The sequence below is a fragment of the Orbicella franksi genome, chromosome 10 (genome assembly GCF_964199315.1).
Source record: "Orbicella franksi chromosome 10, jaOrbFran1.1, whole genome shotgun sequence".
Taxonomy (NCBI): Eukaryota; Metazoa; Cnidaria; class Anthozoa; order Scleractinia; family Merulinidae; genus Orbicella; species Orbicella franksi.
Window position 1 is genome coordinate 14,936,645 of NC_138154.1, and position 17,059 is coordinate 14,953,703.

Genomic DNA, 17,059 nt, shown 5'->3' on the forward strand with positions numbered 1-17,059 from the left:
TGTGGAGCAGGTCTTGGTGTTATATCTGCTTGGACCAACTGCGTTCAGTGTGCCTTTTGCTCAAACCTAACTTGGTGTAGTCTGTGATGAATCTGTGTAGTTGATTAGGGTTGCAATATTGTAACTATTCAGTGCTAGCATACCTTTTGTCATGTTTTAATTTTAAAGCACACTCAAGGTTTAAGTGACATTCCTTTTAGTTACATCACCTTCACATATCTTCTTTATGCCAAGCGGCATGTAAGGCCACTAAACAGAAGATCAATTATGCTTGTTGCCTCGCTTAGGGGTGAAAATAACAGATTTTGGTCTCAGTTGTTCAGGAATATGCACAACTATTTTTAGCCATCGAGGTATCTTAATAGTCAGCTCATCTTGTTTTGTTGACCATTTGTTCATAAATAAACTTGAGCATGTGTTCAAGTTTTTAGTTAGTCATATTAGGATTTGCAAAGCACAGTTGAACATTTGGTATGGGACACCTTCAAGACCAGGAAAAGTGTTCACTACCTAGGGTAGATGTCTGGCACTTATGGGATATTTAAAAACAGAGGTCTGTGTGTGATAGGGATCATGGCTGAGTGTCTGTTTATGGGAAGTTTCTACCTGCAGGGGTGCCCCAGTATTGAGATCTAATGCTGGTGTTTGATTTGTGTTACAGGTTTTAAAGAAGAACATGATTGAGAACATCGTACCAATTATCATTGAGCTCAAACATATGGTGAGTTGATGGTGTGGTGGGCGTGCAAGAACCCCTCCTTCCAGCCGCTTCTCCCAGCTCCTCCTCGCTCTTCTAGACTTGCTCCCCTTTACATACTATGTTTCAAATGTTTATTAGTGATGAAAAATTTGAGTTTTGATATGAGAGAAACACTTGACTATTTTGTTTTTATGGCAGCTCGAAAAGCAGCATTCGCCGTTGCTCAAAGACCTGATGTCCTGCTTAAAAGAAGTGATGAAAGATTACAGATCAGAAGTTCAGGATGTGCTATCAGCAGACAGGCAGTTAGCCAGTGAAATTGAGTTTGATCTCAAAAGGTTTGAGGAACAACAGAAAGAACTACTTGAGGAACAGAGGAGGAAGCAAAGTACTCCAAACAATTCCCCACAGGTTTGGACAATTATATGTTTTTTTTTTTTTGTAAATGGCAAAGTCAGTGTAGTTTATTGTTTTGGTATCTCATTCAGCAGGGGTATTTTGCAGAATGCCGAACACTGAACACCAAATGCACTGTTTGCTTGCGGTTTAGTAGTTTCACTCTTGTTTGCTTGTGGTTAGCTTTTGTTTGTTAAGGACGGCACTACAGTATTGCATATGGCCCTGTCCAACAAATAAAAGCTAACAGCAAGCAAATATAAGTGAAACTGACCATAAGTAAACAGTGCATTTGGACTGTACTAAGACCTCAATTCTTTTGTGCCAAGACACTTAATCAACTTGGATGGGCATGGCTCAATATCGATTTCAGAGTAAAAAAAAAATTGGATCAAAAAAAAAACAGTTTTTGAAGGAGGGATTGTAACTAAACCGTAAAAGCCCTAGTCTATATATAACCGCTGCGAAGGAGACTATAAAAGCCCTGTAGCTGACTGTTTTTTAATGGTTCAAGTTGAAAATGCTCATTGGCTGTTAGTAAGAGTTCTTAGTCAGAGTTCTTAGTAAGAGTTAGTAAGTGTTATTGAGTTTGTTATAAATTCTTTGTTGTCACAACTTATTACACAGGTCATTGCCAGGCAGCCTGGAAACACTCCAGTTCAGGTGACAGGGTTTGTTACCCCACAGCTTCGAAGTGCTACACCTTCTCCCAACAGTGGTAAGGCTAACTCTTGTCAAATAATCATGACAGTTTTAACATTTTTATTTTGTTGAAAAGGGTAAAATAGTATACATACAAGGCTAAAAACTAGAAAAGAAAACTTACTATAAAACCAAACATTTTTCCACTTATGGATATACTCAGTTTTCATTTCTTTAATTTGATTATAATTATTTTTCAACTGTGACTTGCATGTGTTGTTGTAAGTATGTTTAAGGGAGGATTAACCCAAATGTTATTGAATTTATTAATCAATCTGGCTCATGATTTAATTCACAACAGCATCCAACAGGCATAACATTGTTACACCTCTAGCTGGTGCCATTGGCCAAATGCAAATCAGCCGACGACACACTCTAGCCCCAGATCTGAGAAACAAGGCTCTGATCACGAGTGCTTTGAAATCGAACCTCACTGTACAAATCAGCCCTTTGCAGAACAAGCGACGACACACACTCACAACCGCAGCTATTCTGAATTCTGCTCGCAAAGCTGTGGATCAAGCACACAAAGTTGCTGAACAACAGAAGAGAAGCATTGGTCAGATAGAAGGCCCTAGAGGCCCTGGTAAATATGGTGCTTTCATGGAGGGACCAGAACGACGTACACCTCTTAAGCCTGCTAATTCCAGAGCCTTTCAGAGGGACAAAGAAGAGCGTGCAACTAGCACTCCAGAAGGTAATTTATTGAATGACAGTTTTGTCAGAAGAGTCATAATGCCACTTGAGAATTCTGCCCTCCTGTACTGATGTGTTACAACTAAGTAACAGATGCAATTTTTAACATTTTGAAACCTCCTTTCTTTATTAGGATGTAGGTTGAATATTTTTACTAAGAGGATTTTATTTGTATTTTTAGGATTTGTACATACCATAAATCCTCGAATTAGTGCCAGGGGCGCTTATTTCAAATTTAGGAGAAGTTGTGGGGTGCTTATTCAAGGGGGGTTATTATTTAATTTTTCCCAAATCGTCACCTGACATGATCATTTTTTTAATATGTCATCTGCGCGTAAACAACAACATAAGCTGTTTATCGACATAAAAAGCTGATCCCAAAGCTTAAAACATGGCACCGTTAGTACGTAACGTGTTCAACATGTTTACAAACTGAAACAATGTAAAATCTAATACTATATGATGAAAAATATACATCCTTTGTTGTCTCATTACTCATCCACAAAATGCAGGGGAGAGGAGGCGGCGCTTATTCGAGGGGGGCGCTTATTTTAAATTTCAGCTGATAGGAGGGACGTTTATTCAAAGGGGGCGCTTATTCAAGGGGGGGGGGGCGCTAATTCAAGGATTTACAGTATGTTATTTTAAAGCACATTTGATTATATATATATATGTATATGTTAATTTGCACAAAAAAAGTATTAAATATTAAGAATGGAGGTGTAATGGCCTCATGGCTAATGCGTTCGTCTCCGGATCAAGCAGTCTGGGTCCGAGCCCTGGCTGGGGACATTGTGTTGTGTTCTTGGGCAAGACACTTTACTCTCACAGTGCCTCTCTCCACCAAGGTGTATAAATGGGTACCAGCGAATTTAATGCTGGGGGTAACCCTGCGATGGACTAGCATTCCATCCAGGGGAGAGTAGAAATACTCCTAGTTGCTTCATGCTAAGGAAACTGGGATAAGCTCTGGCCTGGTGGGCCACCTAGCTCCAGGGGTGTAGCCAGGATTTTTCAAAGGGTGGGTCACACTGTGCCAAAATGAGGGTACTCACCAGATTGTCATGTCATTTTCACCACCGGTTGTAGGTTGTTTGCTTAAAAAATGGTATACAAAGGGGGGTCATGGGCACCCCAGGACCCCCTAGCTACGCCCCTGCTTGGCTCGTATGCAGACTTTACCTCTTTACCTTTTTTATTGCTAAGAATGGAGTCAAATTTAAGTTAAACATGCACTTTCATTGTGTTATTTATTTTGCTAACTTTTAAAATATCATTTGCTTCAGGTGAAAAAAGTCATTTGTCAAGGATTTCATTTTGTGTGAACACAAGTGCAACAGCACCACCGTCTCCTATACCAACCTCATTACCAATTAGAGTATACGCCAAGGACAAAGGTTAGCTGTCTCATGTGGGTCACAATAAGGGCAATACAAAAATTAAGCTGCGGTGCAAATGCATAATACCCAGTACAAATTTGACCCAGTCAATCCTAAATTAGTTCATTTTAAGTTTTTAAAACTGCTCTTATTAGTGTTGCAATTCTTATTGGTGATTTTCCCAAATTTTGTATTTTTCTTATTTTGTTTTGTCAGTTCATTCCCTTATGTTTCTTCAGGGAATTAAATTCTGTATTTTGTAGGTAACAAATTCACTCACTTGCCTTACTTGGTTTAGACTCATTCCCATTATTTCCTTGAATCTGTAATCAATTGGCAACCAACAGCTCAGTGAATTCAGTTGATTTAGCCAGTTGTTCTGAGCATCAACAAGATCAAGTTTTCAAGTAAAGAATTGGGTTAGTTCAGATGTAATATATCAAACACGAGAGACAGTGTTTCGTTGCAAAATCTAAACACAGAGAAGAGAGTTGAAAGTACGATGCGCAGTGGGGTATTTTTGATGAAATTCGAGGTGTTTGGATAGCCGATGAAACACCACCTTGAGTGTTTGATATCTTCTCGATGGAAGCAAAAACTAAGGAGTAAACAGAGAAGTAAAATTGTCAAACTCTATGCTAATTAAGACCAAGTATCCAAACCTTCTTCATGGTTGTGATTTTCTTTGTTTCAACTTGATGAATTATTGGTTTAATTCTAAATTCCCTTATTTGCCTTTGACTGTCAATAAATTCGTTTATCTTAAACTCTTATCTGGCGCTGCTACATCTTCCCTGTCATTATCATTGTCGTCATCTTCATCATTATCTCATGGCAGTGAGTTTGTGCTCTTAGCGCCAGTAGGCTGGTTGTCCAGCGGCACTCCGCTGTAGTCGGTCGGTCAGCGGCGTTCATTGTTGTATAAAAGCCCGCGCGATCAGCCTTCATTCATCCGCCATCTTGGTTGTAACTAGTTCTCGTTATGGGGAGATTTCGCTTGCATTAAAGATAAAGCTTACAGTTCGTCGGGGCCTAGTGTGTGTCCATTTAGACTACTGGCGTGGTGGCAGCGATAAAGATTCGAACCGTCACGTTCCCGTCAGATCCAACGCACTTTATCGACAGATTCGTCGGGATTCCCAAGCAGCCAAGAGTCGGTTGTCGATATCATCTTGTTCCGTAAGCTGCGATGTCTTCTAACAGAGCCCCCAAGCAGTGGTGCCTCTCAAAGAACGAAACTTTAACCTCCTTCGAGAGTTGGAAACAAAATCTTCTCTACACCTTGTCTCTGGACGCCAATTTCGCGCCATTTTTGGGCGAAGGGTCGTCGTGGCTGAAAAAGACTAGGGCGAGCCCGTTACGCGGTTACACTGATGATGGGGAGTCGGTTCCAGCTGCTCGAAGGCGAACTGCTACCCAAAAGGTAAACATGCTCGAACTCATGCTAGGCCAGATTGCAAATTATTGCCCAATTATCTCTCGTAATACGATTGTCAAGAATTCTACTTGTATTGGGGACATATGGCAGACAATTAGACTTCATTTCGGATTCCAGACTACTGGGGGTCACTTTTTAGACCTGGATGACATTCATTTGAACCTCGATGAGCGCCCAGAAGATCTTTTCCAACGTCTTATGGCTTTTGTGGAGGACAGTTTAATTAAACCTCACACCCTGCTCCACCACGGATCTGTTCTTGAGGAGGAAGAGGAATTGTCACTGACGTTAGAGAATTTTGTTATTTTAATGTGGCTGAGATTGATTAACCCTGCTTTACCTAAACTTGTTAAACAACGATATGGAACTGAACTTCGGTCTCGTACTTTGGCGTCCTTAAAGCCTGAGATCTCCCAGGCGCTGGACTCACTCCTTGACGAAATCCGTTCTGCCGAAGACACAAAAGTCATGCGTACAGGAGCCTCATTTGCCACTCAGAAGTCCTCTTTTCGGAGGGGTACACCGACCTACAGTAAGTCGTCTGCGAGGTTCCCGGGACGCTCCTCTCAAAAGGCGAAAGAATGCCCCCTCTGTAAACAAGCTGGCCGCGCTTCTCACAGCCACTTTTTAAGCGAATGTGGGTTCCTTCCTGAACAGGACCGTTTGTACCTTCTGAAAGCTCGTCAGATTGTTTCAATCCTGGATGACGACAGCGTTGAGTTAGACCTTTTGTCAAGTAATGTTGACCCGCCGCGTCATCAGAATCTGGTTGAGCAGAGTGATCCATTTACGTCTGATGCATCCAGGAGGGTCCTCGTACGTCAGTCCCCGTACATTGACACGTTTTTCGGCCATCATCGGGCTAGAGTCATCATTGACAGCGGCGCCACAGGTAACATGATCAGGCTCTCCGCTGTACAGAGGCTCGGTGCAGGGATCTGGCACAGTTCACAGTCAGCTCATCAAGCGGATGGCTCCTCTCCTTTGAAAGTCCTGGGGGAAACTCGCCTGAGCCTCACCCGTGGAAGTCATTCGTTTCAATTTGAAGGTCTTGTTGTGGAGAATCTGGACGTAGATGTCTTGGCTGGTACTCCCTTCATGGAAGCGAATGACATAACCATTTGTCCTGCCAAACGCCAGGTCATCCTCGGGGATGGTACCATCTTCACGTACGGATCTGTCAACCATCCTCCGACTCACAATGCTGTCCGCCGTGCACAAGTGTTGCGTGCAGCCCCTTCTTCTACCACTGTCTGGCCTGGCGACTTTATAGAAATAGTTCTCCCGGAAGATTCCCTACCTGATGCTGAGTACGCTCTAGAGCCTCGATTTGACGCCACTAACGCCCGTTCGGCCAAAGTCGTCGACATGTGGCCGCCTCCCTGTCTCATCACAAGCGTCGCTGGTAGAGTGCGTATTCCTAACCTCTCAGATAGGCCTTATGTCCTGAAACGAAATGAACACTTTTGCCAGGTCAACCCTGTCTTCTGTCCGTCTACTCAAGATCAGTCTTCCAACCCAGTTGACAACCTTCCGTACCACAAGGTGTGTTCAGTCCCAGTTTCAGAGTCAAAGTACTCCCAGGGCGTGGCACTAGACCCCGACAACCTCCTCCCTCCAGACATCACAACCAAGCTCCGTAACCTTTTGGTCCAGTACGACTCCGTCTTTGATCCAGCAATTACCGGCTACAATGGCGCCTTTGGTCCCCTTCAGGCAAAAGTAAATATGGGCCCAGTAGAACCTCCTCAGCGTAAAGGTCGCCTCCCCCTGTACGGTCGCGATAAACTTGTCGAGCTCCAGCAGAAGTTCGATGAATTGGAAAATCTTGGCGTGTTCCGTCGCCCCGAAGACGTTGATGTTTCTGTTGAGTATCTTAACCCGTCGTTCCTGGTCAAAAAGTCGTCGGGTGGCTTTCGTCTCGTCACTGACTTCGCAGACGTAGGTCGTTATAGCAAACCCCAGCCCTCCCTGCTCCCGGATGTGGATTCTACCCTACGCTGCATAGCCCAGTGGAGACACATCATCGTCTCAGACCTAACCAGAGCCTTCTATCAGATCCCTCTCGCCCGTGAGTCCATGAAGTACTGCGGAGTCGCTACCCCATTCCGGGGCGTACGCGTCTATGCCCGGTTGGCCATGGGTATACCTGGCTCGGAAACCGCACTTGAAGAGCTCATGTGTCGCGTCTTGGGTGACCTCCTCCAGGCTGGTATCGTAGCCAAGATAGCAGATGATCTGTATTGTGGGGGCAACAGCCCAGACGAGTTGCTCCGAAATTGGTCTTCTGTTCTCCAAGCTCTCCATAAAGCTAGCCTACGCCTTTCGGCGTCGAAGACCATCATCAACCCCAAAACTACTTCCATCCTGGGTTGGACTTGGTCCCAAGGCACTCTTCGCGCCAGCCCTCATCGCGTCTCAACACTGTCCTCCTGCAGTCCTCCCAATAAAGTTGGTGGCATGAAGTCCTTTATTGGTGCGGTCAAGGTCCTTGCTCGTGTTGTTCCACATTGTTCTGCTCTATTGGCCCCCCTTGACGAGGCTGTAGCCGGGAAACAGTCCCAGGATGACATTGTCTGGTCCGAACATCTTACTGAAGCCTTCAAGTCTGCTCAAGCTGCCGTGGCGTCCAGCCAAACAATTACTCTCCCGAAGCCAGATGACCAGTTATGGATCGTGACCGACGCTGCTGTCAAGAGACCCGGCATCGCCGCCACTCTCTACATCTCGCGGGGTGACAAGCTAGCCCTCGCTGGTTTCTTTAGTGCAAAGTTGCGTAGTCACCAATTATCCTGGTTACCGTGCGAAGTGGAAGCACTTGCGATTGGTGTTGCAACAAAACACTTTAGCCCCTACTTAATACAATCTAAACACAAGGCCTGCGTGCTCACCGACAGTAAGCCTTGTGTCCAGGCCTTCGAGAAAATGTGTAGGGGAGAGTTTTCCGCTAGTCCGCGAGTGTCGACTTATTTGTCAACTGTCAGCCGCTTCCAAGCCAACGTGAGGCATGTTGCCGGTGCTGCGATCCTACCTTCTGACTTTGCAAGCCGCAATGCACCGGACTGCTTTGATCCTTCTTGTCAGGTGTGCAAATTCATCACCCAAGCTGAGGAATCTGTCGTCCGACACCTATCTGCCCAGGACGTCCTATCTGGTCAGAAGAACCTCCCTTTCACAAGTCGAAAAACTTGGTTGTCTATCCAATCTGAGTGCGCAGACTTACGTCGAACGCATGCCCACCTAATACAAGGGACTCGTCCATCCAAGAAGCTTACTAACATTAAGGACGTGAAAAGGTACTTGTCTGTCGCCTCTATCTCCAGTGATGGCCTCTTAGTCGTGAAAAAGACTGAGCCTTTGGCTCCTTCGCGTGATTGTATCATAGTGCCCAGACAGGTCTTAGATGGTTTACTAACCGCCCTACACCTCAGGTTGTCTCATCCATTGTGTCTCCAGCTTAAGAAAGTTGTCAGCCGCTACTTTTACGCCCTTGACCTAGACAAGGCCATAGAGCGCGTTTCTCTTGGTTGCCATCCTTGCGCTGCACTTTGCCACGTCCCCCACGCTGTTATAGAACAGTCAACTTCTGATCCTCCAGCAGCAGTGGGTGTCTCCTTCGCAGCCGATATCCTGAAGCAGTCTCGCCAACTTATTTTGGTGCTCCGAGAGTGCGTTACCTCCTATACTTCGACCCTCCTCGTGGTAGACGAGAAGCATGGGACCTTACGCGATGGGTTAATCCAATTATGCGTCGGCCTGCGACCCCTTGATGGGCCTAACGCTGTCATTCGGTGTGACCCAGCGCCCGCCTTCAGAGCTCTCGTGAATGACCAAGTCCTATTGCAACACAAGATTAGCCTTGAGATAGGTCGCATGAAGAATCAGAACAAGAACCCTGTCGCTGAAAAAGCAATCCAAGAGTTGGAACACGAACTCCAGCGGCTGCAACCGGAAGGTGGCCCTGTCTCTCCTAGGACTCTGTCCGTAGCCACTGCCCACCTGAACTCAAGAATCCGCTGCCACGGCCTATCCTCTAGAGAAATGTGGACTCAGAGAGATCAGTTTACCAACTCTCAGATTCCCCTAACAGATCAGGCGCTAATACGCGAGCAGCATCTACAAAGACTGGTAAACCATCCCCACAGTGAAACGTCAAAAGCCCCGCGTAGTGACTTGCGCAGCTCTCCTTCAATAACTGTTGGTGACTTAGTTTACCTCTACTGTGATCGTAATAAGTCCCAAAGTCGTGACCGATACCTTGTTGTCTTAGTGGACGGTGAGTGGTGCAATGTTCGCAAGTTTGTTGGGTCACAGCTACGAAACGTTTCGTACCGTGTGAAGAAGAATGAGTGCTATAAGGTCGCTCCCATCCGAGTACACACGCCCTGGCGCCCCAGTGAAGAAGAGTCCAGCGACTGCGATCTTGACATCGGTGTCGACCAGAGCCCTCCTATTGATGATCGAGGACTTCCTAACGACGAGGAACCTTCCCTAGAAAGCCCCCCGTTACCTCCACCTGCCCCAGGGATCCCCATCGAGTTATCGTCCCCACCTTCCGCTTTTGTCCCGGCAGAAGATGTCCCGAGATACGGTGAGGATAGCCAACCCGGTTCGCCGGATGACGTCGAGGTTATACCTGCCCCCTCTCCAAGTGTTAGCCCTGCAGTGAACAAACGTCCAACTCGGCAACGGCGTCTCCCGCAACGTCTTCAGGACTATGTAGTAGAGTTGAAGTAGCCCGGTCGATCCTAATCCTTTAGCCGTAGCCGGACAATTCTAGACATTTAGCTGTCTCTCAGCATTTGTTTAGTTTTTTTCCTCTTATCTGGTCCGAGACTTTAAGACTGCTCTTCATACAGTACATTTCTCGTACATAACCTGTGTGTGTATTTCATACCGACTTATCGCCTAGTGTTTCTTTATTTGCATGCTTATTTGTTTAAGAAGGAAAAAAAAGAAGCCACGCCAGTAGGCTGGTTGTCCAGCGGCACTCCGCTGTAGTCGGTCGGTCAGCGGCGTTCATTGTTGTATAAAAGCCCGCGCGATCAGCCTTCATTCATCCGCCATCTTGGTTGTAACTAGTTCTCGTTACGGGGAGATTTCGCTTGCATTAAAGATAAAGCTTACAGTTCGTCGGGGCCTAGTGTGTGTCCATTTAGACTACTGGCGTAGAGCAGATGCCTAATTAGAAATATAGTTTAAGTAAAAATCTCTTTGTTTGTCTGACACAAGAATACTAGTTATTTTAGGAGTAATTGGTGAAATTTTGCTCAGGTACTCCACCAAGTTGGATAGAAGGTAAAGTCGCAGAAGATGACACTGGGGATGGGGAAGAAAAAGAGCAACAAATAATCTGTTTGATGTCACCTGAGCAGAAGTAAGAGATACTAACGGGAGTTAAGTTCTCTGCACATAATTTATATTTTGTCAGCCAGAGAGATCATTACCGGAAGACATGGTCTAGACTGATTTAATGCAGTCTTGCTCATTTGTCAGATCTATAGTCAAATCGAAACTCCTAAAAAATTCAGTCAAGACCCTTGCTTTTAAAATAAACTTCTTTTAAGAATAAGTTGATACTGCTTTTAAAATGTTTTATTTAAGGTGCCTCTGATCTATTGATCAGAACAAACACTTGCAATTTGCTGATAGATTTCATTTTGAATTATTCAACAGGCCTCCAAAACCCAGGGCATGGAATATCAAATCACCGGTAAGTACAATTCTGGCCAATTTTTAAGTCCTTGGGACACTTGATAAAGTAGCGACAAATGACACAATTATTCAACTCCCCTCTCCACAGAGCAATGTTAGAATCTTGGGACTGGGGGGAATGTGGGGGGGGGGGGGGGAGGTGAAGACAATCATTTGTTAGCAAAAAAAAAATGGGTTATGGCTATTTGCCTTAGACTGGCTTTACTGTGTTCTTGATGTTAATTTTGGTCATTTTGGACTTGTATTATAGGATCCCAAGAAGTCAGTTTCCAGCAGAAAGAGAAACAGCAAACCACAGAATGATTCTGTCTCTGGGCGAACAAGGTCCCGCAAACGAAAATGACTTCACCAGGAACAACATTCATTTTTTAGCAAGTCATAGCCTTTGCTCATAATTCATCAATCAAGGAAAACATAGGATAGAAAGTTGCATTTTATAATTAAATTGCAGTGTCAATGCAGTGCAAGACTAAAATTCAAATAAGTTTTTTTTATAAAGAATCTTCCCAAGTTGAGCAGTCTTGCAGCTAAGGTGGCAAATATGCACTCTGTTAACACCAAAATGACATCTCCACGACCTGCCAAGCTAAAATGTTTATTCTGTTACTGATTACGTTTGAATCAAGTAATGTGTTTTACAACTACCGGGTAAGGCATCAAATATCTGTTGTGGTTGAGGATTGTATTGTTTATTGTTTGAAGTGTAGAAAAGTGAAATTGAATCACCTTGAAATTATCAAGGAGTGGGCAAACAGTTGTCTTGAGAGAATTGTTTAAAGATGCCATTCCGACTGAGCTGCAGATATTAGTTGGTCATCACACAATGCCCAACCAAGATTTGTTCATTTCCAATTAAAACCCAAACTTAACTTGGAAATCATTTCCAGATAAATCTTTTGATTATCAGTGGCCTTTTACGCACTCATCTGTCTGCAAAGACTTGGGCAAAACTCATCCATGGAGACCCAGGGGTAGCTTGTTGGGACAATGCAATAGTTTTGGATGGAGTTTACAACAACAGCAGGAGAGTGCTCTTCCGCCGTTGTTGTAAACGTTTGCCCGAAATTACCTCTGCCTGAAAATATCGCGTCCCGACAAGGTACCCCTGGGTCTCCGAGGATGGGCAAAACTTTGTATGACCAATATTGTAAAACGGATACTTGTTTGGAGATAAGTCATCTACTTACAGCCTTGTTTTAATTATCAAGTACTTTTGAGATCCACTTACTGATTGATTTCTTGTTCTTTTCTGTAAAATTTTTCTCTCACAGTGATACTGTGGAATATGTCTGTTTTCTGAGCTAGAACACTCCCTCTTTGCATGAAATCTATCATCAGCTGCATATTTTTCTCAACACATTTTACACAACTTACTGGATTTGCATTTAAAGGATCCTTTTCTTGTGTAATTTTACAGCTACAGAAGTATTAACCTTGTTTTAAGAGCATGTCATTGTAGCATATAATGACAAGGTTTTCTGACTCAACAAGTCAGAAGCTTAAAACTCGAGGCTATAGGTACCCAAATATTTTTTTATCTTTTTTAATGTTTACACATTTTTCATGACCAGAGTTTATTATTTTGCAATGATTGTATTTTTATTGTAATTTCTTGGAATGACCATCTTAACATGTAGGATTATTATGGTAGCATCTTGAGTAATAAAATATACTCTTTTTAAATTAAGAGCTGTGTTTGGCGTCTGGGGCTTATCACTAGACGGCTGTTGTTGTATTAAGACTTCAGGACTTACCATTATTTTTCGGAGAGGATGCGGACCACAAAGGGGAAGGTGCAGTGACTTAATTGTTACTGCACTGAACTCCAGGAAATGCAGATGTACACTGGAATGAGGGGTTGATAAAGTTTCCTCGGGTACCCAAGACCTGGATTGTTTACCATTTACATGATAAAACCCATTCGTCAATGATTTGTGCAAATGGTAAACAAAAATTCCTAATGGTAAGTTCTTTTCAGATCGGCCATTTTCCATTTACTCCAAAAAATCCAATTTACTGAAAGAGACTAGGACAAGTTTGACCTGATCATAATTCCAAGATGATGGCGTTGAATTTGTTGCAAATGGAAACCACATTTTCCACTCTGCTATTTTGGTTGGAAGTTTTTGGACTAACTTTCAAGATGTTCTATTTATTTTGAAAAAAGTTTTGGTTGGTCAAGCCAAAATTATCCTACCATTTACTTTCTGACCAAAATTTCCAGAAGTTTTGGGTAAATGGTAAACAACCCTAAGAGTAGTGTTGTTCCAGGAAAGTTTCTCTTAGCCTATCTATCATATTGTGTCTCTTGAAACAGTTGATATAAACCAGCCTACATAGGCAGTACAGTCTGGTCAGTGTTTTAGGCAAGGAACTGATAGAAAAAGAATAACAAACAATAATTAAGCCTGAAAACCTATCAGCATTCTAACTCTATAAATTTACTGGAGACAAATTCTGCAGTAACATCAAAGAAAGATTACAGAGCCTTCTGCTTTTTAGTGCGGAGTGCACGATTGGGATGGTTTAGGGGTTGATGTCGCTAAGGCACTATGGCATTATGGCAATAAGGAACTATGGAAATAAGGTGTAAACTTTAATGTTTGTTTAATTAATTAATTTCAATTAGGGTTATTCGCCAGTATTGCATTGCGCATCCCTACTACGCATAATTTCACAGGTGATTAGCGCGCGCGCATTAAAAAATGGCGGCTTTTTCTTTACAGCTGGACTTCACCATAGAGGTAAATCGTCATTTTCTCGCAAACAAGTATGGTGACCTATTATTTAGGGTTAGGATGAGGTAGGTACTTGTGAGCACTACGTAAAATAGGTGGTGCATGTACCTACCTTACTTCAATGATCACTTCAAAAAGCTATGTATTTGTTTCAGAAAGCCCCTTGCTCTCCTTGTGGTACTTTTCTCTTTGGAACAAAACCAATATTTGCTCTAAACGCATGTGCAGATTAATAAGCGTTAGTGTCAACTACATATATCAGGTGGAGATACATTTCACACAAGATCACACACTAACGTCGAGCGCTTTTCCTTGCGGTAGAACCATAATAAGTCATATGCACGCGTTCTAGCATCCTTAGTACGATACAAGGATGTTACTGTGACTGCGTGTCTTGGAATTACGCCTAATTTGGTTCAAGAAATATCATCTATTGTTTCCAAACTACACTAGTGCGTTTGTTTCATCCTTTAATTGTCTCCATCAAAGAGACCAAAATGTTCATACCTGCAGCCGAAACTCTCCCGAGTAAGTGGCATTAAAACTTGTCAAATTGAACAAAAAACCCAGGAAACTGCTCAAATATTGCTGCAGACTCCGTGGCACTTACTGAAAGCATAAATGTTATCAGTCTTTGAGGGGAATCGTTCACCAATGAAGGATATAATCTCGGCCAAGTAGCGTTGTTTACTTTCAATACTCTCGTTGAAATGTTCCTCAGTTGTATTAACTGACATCAGTGTGTATTTTAAATTCAAGTGGTTTTATTGTTAACGCCAAAGGTGGAAATAGAAACTGCTGTTCCGTGACAATTTGATAATTAGATTAGTTCCTGTTTATCGGTCAAAAGATAATTTGCATTTTAAATAAAGTAAATCATTCCTCTTCCATTTCTTCATCCGACATTCAACTTTCTTCCATTTATCTCCAGCTATGAAAAGAATACTAGCACATCTCCCTTGTGTTTTCGAGAAAACAAGAGTTTTAGGTTACATACCTTTGCGAGGAAAACAAAAGTATCAAGTTACAAACATTTTTGTGAAGAGTAAAATTGTCATGTTCGCAACTTAAATGTATTATTTAATATAAAATGAGCAAAAATCAACGTAAAACACTACAGTAAAATTCGAGAGCTGTCTTGACAAACGGTAGTTAATTAATTGTAAGTTATTCTTGGACTGTGAATGAAAATAAACAGATCAAACATACACACTGCTAAGATTATGTCTCATCAAAATCTGTAGCTGTAAGAGATCCATGTCCATTTGAAGGTCAGTTTCTAGAAAGTGTCGTATTTCTTGCTTCTTGCCATTTACTTTTAAATCCACAAAAGAAAATAAATAATTCTCAACTTGTAGGTTATCTGTAGGCTGACTGCATGTCAACTCCCTAGTATGTATTCAGCCTTGTTCCCCCACTTGCTCCACTTAGCCAGTATGTTAAAGTGTCAATAACTCCATTCACCAATTCCTTACTCTGCTTAATAGAAGAAGTGCTCCTATTACAGCAATATTCCTAGAAGCATGTTGGATTTGAGACCAAAACTCCATATGACTAGAACTTCTATACCAGTACTTTGTGTTAAAATCCACTAAAGCCGAGATGACAACCAACTGCCAAACAGCAATGCGGCCAAAGTAGCCTGCTTCGTATCCACCATAGATGAAGAGTGCTGGCATCACATACAGAGCAATAACAGCTATAAGCATCAGCTGACCACCAGGGATGTTCTTATAATGAGCAAGACGGTCCTCTTCACTCGCCCATACCATGTAGGCATTGCAGAAGAGATAAGAGGCAAGAATTTGACGACCCACTTGAAGAGCTTGGAATACCTTTTGCTGGCCTCGCTGACTGTCAGTGAGTCCTCCAGCAACAAAGAGGTAACCAGCACACACTGCGGCAGTTCTAGCAGACATCCTGACCTGGGGAGACATCATTCATTCTTAGGCCCTGTTTACAGGGAGGAAGGGTGCTTACATTAAAAAGCCCAAAGTTGGCTGTCATCCACTCCTTTTTCAAGACTTTTGATAATTCTCTGTATGTTTACATTTTCACGAGCTTTCTTTGTTCCAGGGTGGAGAATGTTTGATGATTTTCAGCAATCATATCCTGGGATGTGGGGATTTTGACATTTTATCAGAAATGTGAAAATCCTCACCCTCTGCCCGCTTCCCCTCACCCACCCCCCTGATACACCTGCGTGTAGGTACACTTTCTTTACTAACTTGATGTTTTCCTAAATATTATGTGTGATGCACTCGGAATCAAGAGCTCTGGTTTTAAGCTCTGGCTCAAGTCTTCTTGAGGAATACATGCGACATGAGAAAATACTTAGAGCAACTCGCCTGATCATATTTGATCACAAGCACTGGAACTTACGTTCATAAAACAATCTTATTCAATCAAATGAACGATTTTTTTTTTCTGAAGGAGCGAAAGCATTTAGAAAAATAATCGGATTAAAGGCAAGTTCGAGACCTTTTCATATAAACTTAAATCGTAACACAAGTCTGAATTGATAACTTACAATACCAGGTGATATGCTTCTGACAATACTTAACTTGATTATACATGTACACGTTTGTTTGCTTTACTTACAATCAAGTATTCCGAAGGACTTTTGTGTTGAAAGAGAGCGGTCGCAGTGTAAACTACTGCATGTAAAGCTGCAGCGAAGCCACATTTTCTCCTTTTGAAATCCAGTGTCATACCCGTCCCACAAACGAAAAACACTGCCGCATTGGCGTACACAAGAACATACTCGCGCCGTAATGTGTCTCTGAATGTGAATATCCGCGCCCCCGGCATGCGCTCGGCTTTCTCTCCAGTGGACATTAGAAGTGTAAATAACTCTATAAATGGAAATCGAGTGACGATAAAGAGGCCTAGAGCGTCTAGTACACGAAGTGTTCTCTCTAATCCAGCCATAGTCCAGGAATAAAGTGAGAAAGTCAATAGAAATGACAAGAGCCGTGGAAGATAGCAGATCAGCAGATGGAGGTCGAAACACGCGCCTGCAATTTGCCAGCGTAACCTTTTTGTTTAAGTAAGGTGGCGTGGGGAAGATTATTTTATCAGTTTTGAAGTTTCTCGATTTGCTTATTATTCAATCTACCATCGACTATCTGAAAATTTATGTTGAAAATAATTCAGCGACTAGTTTTGACCTGTAGGTAGGCTTCATAGAACATTTCACTGTTCTTTATTCAAAAACCAAAATTAAAATGAACCGTCTGCCAAAGTTGACGGAGGGATCTCCCGTTAGTCAAGTTTGATCTCTTTGGCCCCTTGG

General features: G+C 42.8%; 3 protein-coding genes across 8 annotated transcripts in view; 2 read left to right on the forward strand and 1 right to left on the reverse strand.

Annotated features, from left to right (window-relative positions):
* The window catches only part of LOC145500322 (condensin-2 complex subunit D3-L-like), a 50,797-nt gene extending 38,086 nt beyond the window's left edge, over positions 1-12,711 (forward strand). For 4 of the 5 annotated variants that reach the window (XM_081479824.1, XM_081479827.1, XM_081479829.1 and 1 more), the window contains 8 exons: positions 662-721; positions 899-1,111; positions 1,724-1,814; positions 2,100-2,495; positions 3,781-3,891; positions 10,586-10,688; positions 10,988-11,024; positions 11,277-12,711. In XM_081479824.1, coding sequence (XP_081335950.1) covers positions 662-721; positions 899-1,111; positions 1,724-1,814; positions 2,100-2,495; positions 3,781-3,891; positions 10,586-10,688; positions 10,988-11,024; positions 11,277-11,369 — 1,104 coding nt within the window. In that variant the 3' untranslated portion in view covers positions 11,370-12,711. The remainder of the gene's footprint in view (positions 1-661; positions 722-898; positions 1,112-1,723; positions 1,815-2,099; positions 2,496-3,780; positions 3,892-10,585; positions 10,689-10,987; positions 11,025-11,276) is intronic. The other variant, XM_081479826.1, reaches the window with a different exon arrangement.
* Positions 4,845-10,483, forward strand: LOC145500421 (uncharacterized). Its single transcript, XM_081479939.1, has 2 exons — positions 4,845-6,257; positions 6,534-10,483. The coding sequence occupies exons 1-2, from the start codon at positions 5,063-5,065 to the stop codon at positions 10,046-10,048; spliced, it is 4,710 nt and encodes a 1,569-aa protein (XP_081336065.1). The 5' UTR covers positions 4,845-5,062; the 3' UTR covers positions 10,049-10,483.
* Positions 12,712-13,822: 1,111 nt separating the features above from the next.
* On the reverse strand, positions 13,823-17,053 carry LOC145500398 (transmembrane protein 101-like). 2 transcript variants are annotated; one of them, XR_014051056.1, is made up of 3 exons: positions 16,366-17,053; positions 14,371-15,689; positions 13,823-14,338 (listed from the first exon to the last, which is right to left on the reverse strand). XR_014051056.1 is itself a non-coding variant. In XM_081479918.1 (2 exons), the coding sequence occupies exons 1-2, from the start codon at positions 16,693-16,695 to the stop codon at positions 15,225-15,227; spliced, it is 795 nt and encodes a 264-aa protein (XP_081336044.1). In that variant the 5' UTR covers positions 16,696-17,053; the 3' UTR covers positions 13,823-15,224. The 2 variants fall into 2 exon arrangements, 1 of the variants encoding a protein (XP_081336044.1); XM_081479918.1 differs by having other exon boundaries at positions 13,823-15,689.
* Between the last annotated feature and the right edge of the window lie 6 nt (positions 17,054-17,059).